Below are 9,281 nucleotides of genomic sequence, written 5' to 3'. Positions count from 1 at the left end.
TTTATAAATTTATAAATAAATACTAAATTAGTGATAAATTGATAATTATAATTAATACAAATTAATTATGAAATAATAAACGAGCCGAGCCCGAGTCCAGCCCGAGCTTGAAAAATAACCTGCGAGCCGAGCTCGAGCTTTAGACACAAAGCTCGAATCAAGCCGAGCTCGAGAGCTCGAGCTTACATAAGTCAAACGAGCACAAGCTCGAACCTGGTGGAGCTCGGGTTCGGCTCATTTGTACCCCTAATCTATTCTAAAGCATCTCATTATCCCTCTCTACAATTCTCCAAATCCCCAACTGTGACAAAGAAAACTTACAAACAATAATCAAAATTGGTTATGACTTACAATATTACAAGTAATGTGAACCTCTTCCAATCCCCTTCACGGAAAACCAATTCAAACTATAACAATTTCAAAACATATATAAAAGCCATGAATAGCATAAATCTTAATTCTCATACCAAAATGAGTTATATATTATACTGATATATGTGGCATAAACAACAAAAACAGAGCATTAAATATCATATCTAAGCAACTACAATGGTGGCTTATGGCACAGTAAGAGTAGCCATATATATGTGACCAAAAAGGAATACTAAAATTAACCCTAATTTCGTAACGAAGAAAACAAATTAATGAAATTAAATAGCACCAAACAACACAATCTATATATATAAATAAATGAGATGATTTGGGCTATGTGTCCTTGAATGGTGGAGCCATTTTGCTGACGTGGCATCCATTGGTTTAGTGAATCTTGATTTTGGGAGGTAATCCATCTAAACTCTCCATACACAAACCAAAATTCTCAAATCACAAACCAAAATCAACTCTGGACGCGGGATCCGGCTACATTTGGGCCACCCATGTTCTCAAATGGATCGTATATATTCCTTTTAACGCTTTCTTCTCTCATAACTTCACTTTTTTACAAACCCTAAATACTAATCCACTACTTCATCGTTCTTTGCAGAGTCGTGTAAACCACAAAGATGGAATCGGATCCCTTATGTTCTTTTGTCTCTATTATTGATATCTTTCACACTTTCCCTTTTTCTCCAAACCCTTGCTGCATCCGGTTCTTCCTACGGCGATTCATCAATATTAATCACAAGTATGTTTTTCGTTCTTGATCTTTGATGTTTTTGTTCTCTGATTCGAATCGTGTTAATCGTATTATTGGTTTTTTGCTTTTGATCTCATAAACACTACATACTCGATGTCTACAACGGTTCTTTTCTATAGCTATTCTTCAATGGTAACACAGGTCTGATGTTCTTTTTTGATTTTGATGTTTTTGATCTATTGCTGTGATAAATCTTTGATTTGTTGTTTTGGATTTCACAAACCCTACATATTGTATCTCTACCTATTGTTCGTCTTTGATATGCCTGTATTCAACAATTGTTTTATGCTATGTTGTTTTCCCTTTCAGATGAATCTCCTACCTTTGGAAACTGATGTCGCACATTAGGTAAGCAATCCTTTATTACTAATTCTTATTTTTTTAAGTTTATTCTACGTCCTTTCATTAGTTGAAATTTTTGTTTATCGTTGATCTGTTAGCCTATTAGGTTTTTGGTCATCTTATCTTAGGTTCCCAGTCAAGGTTAGTATACATATTTTGTTTGTATATTTGACTATTTGAGTTTTGATTTTTGTTTTGGTTCCGATTAGGGTTTTGCTTATTATATCATCATTGTGATTCCAACAATCTATATTTTACATTTTTCAAATGTTGTCATGTCCTTTCAAATGTGTCGTGCAGTCTTTCATATTTTATTAACATGTGTTAGATCCTGATTATTGTTTATTTTTAACACGAGGATCATATAATACTATGTGAGTTTTTTTCATAAAAACATAATGTGGCTCAATGAGAGAATTCTTATGTTGAAAAAAATGACAGAAAATACAGGATTGGAACGAGAATTAACTTATGATTTAATATTGTTTTGACGTTGGTTAAATACTACTTTTTATTGTTCGATTTTTTTATTATTTGCTTCTTGATCATTAATATGTTCATATTATACATCTACATGTGTGTATATTAATATTTGTGACTATAATACGCAGGTTGATCATATGGGTTATGAGATGGTAAACAAAGATGTTATTTCAGGTGTTGACTGGAATTGGTACAAAATCCTATTCTTTTTTATTTTATTTACTTTGGTTTTTACCCAATTTTATAATGGCTCTGTTTTCTGTAGCCAATCATTTTCGTTGTTCTATTCGGATCACAAGTTGACCCAAGTTAATAACCGATCATAATGATATTTTTCGTTTCTTCTATCCTTTAATGATTGGCTTTCTTATTGGATAAAGAATGTTTGTTACCCAAAAATATAAATAAGATAAAATTATGTGTTCTTTATACAAAATTTGCCTTTATAAAAGCAAGTGGTGTTACTTTGGTTTTTACTTTTGGAACAGTTTGTTTTATTTCTCTTTCATATAATCATTTGTTTCAAAAAACTTTATATAATGCATGGGTGACATTTTCAAAGTTGTGGCATTCTGTCATATCCAAACGACTGCAGTTGCAACAATTGAAGCACAACTTAAAGTTACACAAGAAACAAGTAAGACTTCTGAAAATTAACTTCTATAGATATTCTCAAATCTTGAAAAATCGAAAGCAGCAGTACAAAACATTTTTTTTTTGAACGGCTAAGGTTTGAACCTGGGACCTAACCTCTCCTTAATAGGCATGTGCCTATACCAAGTGGACTGCTACACATTGGCGATAGTAAATGCATGATTTAATGACTAAATAAATACATGAATTAAAGAAATCTTTGATTCATGAAATTTAGGAAATCATCAAAATCAGACAGCTTAAGCTGGTTTTCCACCAAAGTAGGTTTTTTAAGAATAGATCATAACTTTATATTCTTTTAACGATTTTATAAATGATTTCATATTAAGAGAGGCCATGGGGTAGCTCAGTATCTTGATAAATCGCAGGTATGTATTGTAATGTTGTTGGTTTGTTTTTAGTGTTTTTATTTGGTTGTTCTAATGGTTTGTTGTTTGGGTCGGAACATGTGGATTGAATTTGCTCTTTTACAACCCTTTTACAGTTCTTTCATGTTTCATTGCATGATTCAATCACCCATTTTATTCAAAAAAAAAATTCTTTTACAACCCTTTAATTCAATAGGATGTTCTTTCATGTTACAGTTCTTTCATGTTACAGTTCTTTCATGTTACATTGGGTCGGAACATGTGGATTGAATTTGCTTTTACAACCCTTTTACAGTTCTTTCATGTTACAAATTGATCATGATGTCGAAACAGTCGAGAGTGTTTTTCATGTGTATGTTAAAAAACGTGGTCTGTTAGAGATGTGAACATAAAAAGATATTTTAAAAGTGGTTTTATTTGACTCTGTGTCAACATTTTATGCATACATGTTACAAAACTCATGTTTGAATATTCAACTAAGCGGTCTAATGTTTGTTCTAATGCTATGCTTCTGTTTGGTCATCTGCCTCGACTGGGTCTGGTCCAGTTTTTTTACCATGTACTGTGTAGAACCCTAGACGTGAAGACCAACAATCGTCCTTGGTATTTTTTAGTTGTAAATAGTATTTTGCAAGACACGAGCTACACCGCTCGGTAAGTTTGTTTTGGAAATTTCATTATTTTTGCAATTAGCTGCATAAGTTTGTTTTGGAAACATTTTAGTGTAATGATTGGTTCAAATTGTTTCTCAAAAATAGATCACTGATGAAGATGTATATTGTTTTGTTTTTTTTTTTTTTGAAGTTATTTGCATCAATGAATATCGACGAGAATATGCGAGTCGTACTGATTGACTGGCTCATTTAAGTAACTTCAGCTGGAAACTGTGGTGCTCCAGGGGTATCTTCATCATTTTAGGTTGGGTAATGAGTTATCTGTGTGTGCAACAAGACGTTTGGGGTTTCTCAGCCTTTGTTACATCCACAGTGGTTGCGGCAAGATTCTCGCCCTGTTCATTATTCATATAGGCGTTCTGTTTGGTTATCTGGGCTTGCTGGGTGGATTTCGGGTTTACTACCGGGACATACGAGGCTGTGAGGAGACCTGTATGGGGCGGCTAGGCTGGGATTTTAATCATCTGTTGAAGGCCCGGGCTTGGTCGGAGTTATGTTTGTTTTGTGCTATTGAGATGGAGCCCACTTTAAGCTTTATGGCCCAGATTAATTACAAAATTTTGATGCAGGAGGCCGGTTTTGCGGGTGCCATCCTGGGCTGTCTGGCTATGCTTATGGCCGGGCTGATGATTGTCAAGATGAAGACCCACCGCTGGGTTTGCAAAATGGTGTTCAAGACTCAGATGCATGATGGTGTTGAGAAGCCGCGCAATATGGCAAAGGTCATTAACTCAAGGTGGGTTGGTAGTAGGTGGGCTCGCCATTTCAATACTCAAAAGGGTAACTGAATCAATTCTTTTGATTCTTGATTCATCCGTAGTGCAATGTTTTGAGTTGATGGAGGATCTTGAATAGACTACATGACAGGAATGGGAAATTATACTACAAAGTATGTTTACTAACAAACAGCGTACCATATGAATGATTGAACATAATGTATTGATGTATAATGTTGTATATTTTGTTTTCAGCTGATTAACAACATTAAAGATATAGCTCCAATAATTTACACTCTTACAGTAGGTTTGGTATGCCAAAACTATTCAGGATTGTTTAGACGCCCACATGGAATGTACTTGAGTGCAAAAGATAAAGGAGAGATGATGTCAATAATCTATAACTGGCCAGCTGCTAAGGTATAACATGAATCCTAAAAGCGTGTATGTGTTAATATTGATTTTAATTAACTTAGTATAATCGTAAAAAAATTATTCAGGTAGACATGGTAATGCTTACAATTCAGGTTTTTGTCTACTTGGTTTTCGGATGGCTTTGGGTCAGTTTTTTTATCAGAGGTAATTCCTCATCTTAGGGATGAGCAAATGGTATCGGGTACCGGTACTGAATTTACCGGACCGGGTACATTTTCGGTACAGATTCGGTACCGACTTTTGACATTTTATAAAAACTAACAGTTTTAATTCAGCTACATTACTTAGTTAAGCTCACTTTCTAATAGCTATTAAATTATTAAACGCCTGTTTAAACTACTAATTCCTAAATGTTCGACATAGCTCTTATGCTATTCTGAGTTGTGTTGAATCTCAAACGGGTCAAAAAGCATCCCAAAAGGGGCCATGTCAAACCGGATGAATGTTTCCTAAAGTCTATCTTTAATATTGTCATGCATAACATCAGATTTAATGATGGTTGGTATCCTATCTTGCTATCACAGGTCCTTCCTATTATGCTTGATGTTGGCACCAACAATGAAAAGCTTCTAAAAGATCGTCTCTGTAAGTAACCACACATACACTTACACAAATTTAAAACATTCCCCACATAAGTTACGACTAACTCAATTGAACTGAATAATCTTTAATAGATTTGGGACTAAGAGAACGAAGGTTCGAAGGAGAAGAATACATCTCAATAGTGGATGAATTGATGGAAGCTCTTCATACACGTTGTTCGTTTAGGTGGCTCTTGATTTCTTGGTGTTTTACTATGAGATTATGGATTTACTTGAAAGGTATTTTTATGCAACCTGTTCTTTTTTATTGAAGAAATGTACAATAAATTGATCATAAATTAATTTGAGTGAGTAATCATTGCAGGGCCTGTATACATAACCTTCCGCCACCACCTAGATGGTTGCAATCTAGACGAGACACATCACCTGGTAATCTTAACAACACCATCTATAATGTCATGAAAGGTTCGTTAAATTTCACTTTTCATACGTCATAATTTTTCTTCCATTATGTAAGGTGAATGGAATATTGAAATTGTTCATATGTATATCAAATTCCCATGTGTTTTTGTTGTCAATATGCTCTTATTTGGTATGAATATGAAATTAAAGTCATGACTAAGATTATTACTGTGGTTATCTTCACCGGTTAATTCAAACAATTATGTACGATTTTTTTTTTTAATTTTGAGCATAATGTTGGTAAGCTTTACGAATAAGTTGATGAGTAGCAAGGAAATGTTTTAATTGGACAAATATTATGAATTGTATTGAGTTCCTTTTGTTTTATATAATAGATTTACATTCCTTATATTGGTTTTCCTGTACATGATGATTTAGGATATTAAGTTCATGGAAAAAAGGATTGAAGATCTTTAAAAGAGCTTGAAGAGGAGCAATGACAAATAGTTAAAAGTAGAGCATGAAGTGTGTTTGAAGGTATGTTGTATTTTCATTCAATGCTAACTTTTATGGTGTAATGGTGGTTATTCACTTTATTTTTTGTTAACAAACCCACAGATTAAGGTCGCACTATCTCCTATCTGCAACACGGTTTTCTTGAATTGGCCTACCTCATGTGATCCACCAATGCAGAGATCATCAGGGTAACTTGATCTTCAATCATGCAGTCATTATCAGTTAAATCTCTTTTCAATGAACGTAATTGTTTAGATGTTGCTCACTAATGTTCTCCATTTACTAATCTTCTTTAATATTTGAATATAGTTAATAAATGACAAACATAAGCCCTTATTTGATCAATTCTTAGTCTATGGAAGCTTTGTGTCTTGCTTATATTTCGGCTGATATCTTTACACCGGCACGAAGTAATCTCTTACACATGCGAGCAAAAAAGGTATACAGATTATATACATAATATATAGGTGATTTGATATATACTTTAATTGTTCATTATTTTCCTGTTTTTGTTTTCATTGGTCACTGTGATTTTGAACCGGTTCACTTTGGTTGGGATTAGTATATGTTCAGGTCCAAACAAGTTATTTAACTCATAGTGGATATGGGTAAAAGGGGATTGCTTTAAAGAAAGAAGCACAAATTCTCATAATTAAAAAGATCATATTGTCGAACGGTTAGGCATAAGTAGTTTAAACAGGCTTTTAATAATTTTATAGCTATTAGAAAGTGAGCTTAACTAAGTAATGTAGCTGAACTAAAACTGTTAATTTTTAAAAAAATGTCAAACCGAATCGGTATTGAAAATGTACCCGGTTCGGTAAATTCGGTACCGATACCCGATATCATTTGCTCATCCCTAAGATGAGGAATTACCTATGATAAAAAAAACTGACCCAAAGCCACCCGAAAACCGAGTACACAAAAACCTGAATTTCTTGACATACCCAAACCCGATTAAATGTAAAAAAAAATATTGAAAACTGACCATTGTAGTCCTAAACCCAATTTGGGTTACTTTTGGTTATTGAATACAGTTAAAATGGCACCGGGTATATAAGAAGTAAAAAATGGAACTCATAGTTTGAGACACCTGGTTAAAATAAAAAAAGGGAAAATAAATTCACTTTTTTGTTTAGATGGGGCTGGGTTCAGTAATCGAGTTTAGGTTAGGTTGTTTTTGGTCATCTTAGTTGCTTACGATTAAAAACATAAAAGCAGGTTAAGATAAATTAGGGAGAAAGAAACTCATAGCTTTAGTAAGAATGTTTGACATACCCAACCCGAACTCAATTATCGAACCCAACCGAAGCGACCAGGAACCTAAGTAAACAATAAATAATCAATAATAAGTTGCCTCGATTTCATTTTTTAATCGTAATCGATTACCAAAAAAGTTGCCTTGAGTTTTCAAAAGAATCAAAACTATTGTTATGACCGAATAATTGTGTCTTACTCTTTAGGTGGTGTTTTTTTTTATAAAATTTGCTTCTAACATCCAACTGTTTCTTACTTTTTTTCTTTAGTTTATCCGTTTAGTAGAGATAATTAAAAAAAGTGTCAAAAAAATTATTTAATGTCTGTGATTATATATAATTATATTTTAAGCTCTTTAATAAACTAAATGTCTTACTTTTAGACTTTAATTAGCAACTAAATGTGTATTGTAAAATGGCGTATGGGTTGAACTTGAATAGAAGAGTTGCTTCATCATCCTTTTCATTATTTGAAATTTGAGAGTAATACGATTTGCTGTTTGTGCTAATAATAGGAAGGATAGCAGAGGTCCATTCCAACTTTTGGATTGGAATGGTGTTTTGTTTGAATGTTTAAAGGCTGGATAGTCACATCAAACTTCAGTCTAAAAGGATGGTCTTCTCCTTGCAAAGGAATCATCCTTTTATTATGGTTGCAAATATCTTTTTGTATGATTTTAATTATATACAAATCCTAAATTATTTTGGTTGCAAATATCTTTTTGTATGTTTTTAATTATGTACTAAATTTTTTATTACTATTTTGTAGTGGCTCTCTGAACACATCGTAATTGTTGCCGTTTTATAGAACAATTCAAATATAACCATTAAGATGATTGGTGGAGGTGAAGGGGAATTGAAGATATCAACAGAAGAAGTGGATTTAGATACTACATGGTTTTTTAATTTATTTATAATGTGTTTTATCTTTTATTTAATTCTCATCTACAATTATTATTTGTTGTTTGTTATAGATATAATGCTGTCAATTGGGGTGATGTCATGAAACAATGGAGAGTTCCATGGGGCAAAATGGTTGTTTTTAAATGGTCCAAGAGTCAAAAGATGCTTTGTTTGCAGTAGATCAAGAAATTTGAAATCTCATAAAATCGTTGTTACCAATTTTAATGTTTAGAAAACATTATTATATTTTCTTTAGTAATTGTGGTAGTTTTTTTTAACTATTTCAACATTTTCAATTGTTTTTAGTTTATTGTTTATTTTAACATCATTTAACATATGTATTTGTATGAGTTATTTTATGTTTTTAAATTAAGTTGTTAATTTATAATGTATAGTTAGGGTAATTTGAAGATTTATAGATTAGGCTTTATTAGCGAACCGGTTTTTATGGTATCTTATTTTCTTGATCTATTACAGAGATATTGTATAAAATTTTTTGATGACTACAATTCCGTAAACACCAAAAACCTTGGACTACATAAATATAATAAGCAACTTAGTAGTAATCACCAAAAACCTTGGACTACATAACTATAATAAGCAACTTAGTAGTAATATGTTACATAATAATATGACATCTTATTTTCTTCAACTTATTGTACTTTTTTACTAGGTAATTACATTTGTTGGAACTCATAACTAAAGAGGTTTGTTTTGATATTTCTTCAACATGCAGCTTGGAGTTCAACAGTTAAAATACTATCGTCATACCTCTTAGATGGTTCTTTTCGTAGAAGGGATTCGATTTACTCAAGAAAAGATTTTGGTATATTCCATATACATTTACATAATAAT

The 9,281-nt window shown here is 32.5% G+C and overlaps 1 protein-coding gene across 50 annotated transcripts; it reads left to right on the top strand.

Annotated features, from left to right (window-relative positions):
* Window positions 1-943: 943 nt before the first annotated feature.
* Window positions 944-8,715, top strand: LOC110921219 (NAD-dependent malic enzyme 59 kDa isoform, mitochondrial-like). 50 transcript variants are annotated; one of them, XR_004880358.1, is made up of 18 exons: window positions 944-1,123; window positions 1,255-1,276; window positions 1,445-1,483; window positions 2,089-3,636; window positions 3,787-3,900; window positions 3,970-4,140; window positions 4,226-4,392; window positions 4,477-4,545; window positions 4,628-4,792; window positions 4,873-4,951; window positions 5,332-5,392; window positions 5,482-5,628; window positions 5,714-5,778; window positions 6,190-6,288; window positions 6,370-6,455; window positions 6,620-6,706; window positions 8,039-8,192; window positions 8,293-8,715. XR_004880358.1 is itself a non-coding variant. In XM_035983646.1 (7 exons), exons 1-6 carry the CDS (start codon window positions 4,344-4,346, stop codon window positions 6,226-6,228), a joined length of 450 nt encoding a protein of 149 aa, XP_035839539.1. In that variant the 5' UTR covers window positions 3,530-4,343; the 3' UTR covers window positions 6,229-6,288; window positions 6,370-8,715. The 50 variants fall into 50 exon arrangements, 1 of the variants encoding a protein (XP_035839539.1); XR_004880356.1 differs by having other exon boundaries at window positions 3,787-4,140; window positions 4,704-4,792; window positions 5,714-5,814; window positions 6,577-6,706; XR_004880357.1 differs by lacking the exon at window positions 4,873-4,951 and having other exon boundaries at window positions 4,226-4,545; window positions 4,704-4,792.
* The last annotated feature ends 566 nt before the right edge of the window (window positions 8,716-9,281 follow it).

This window comes from Helianthus annuus, chromosome 2 (assembly GCF_002127325.2).
Source record: "Helianthus annuus cultivar XRQ/B chromosome 2, HanXRQr2.0-SUNRISE, whole genome shotgun sequence".
Taxonomy (NCBI): domain Eukaryota; kingdom Viridiplantae; phylum Streptophyta; class Magnoliopsida; order Asterales; family Asteraceae; genus Helianthus; species Helianthus annuus.
Note: the sequence above shows the minus strand (reverse complement) of the source record. Positions and strands in the feature narration are given on the sequence as shown.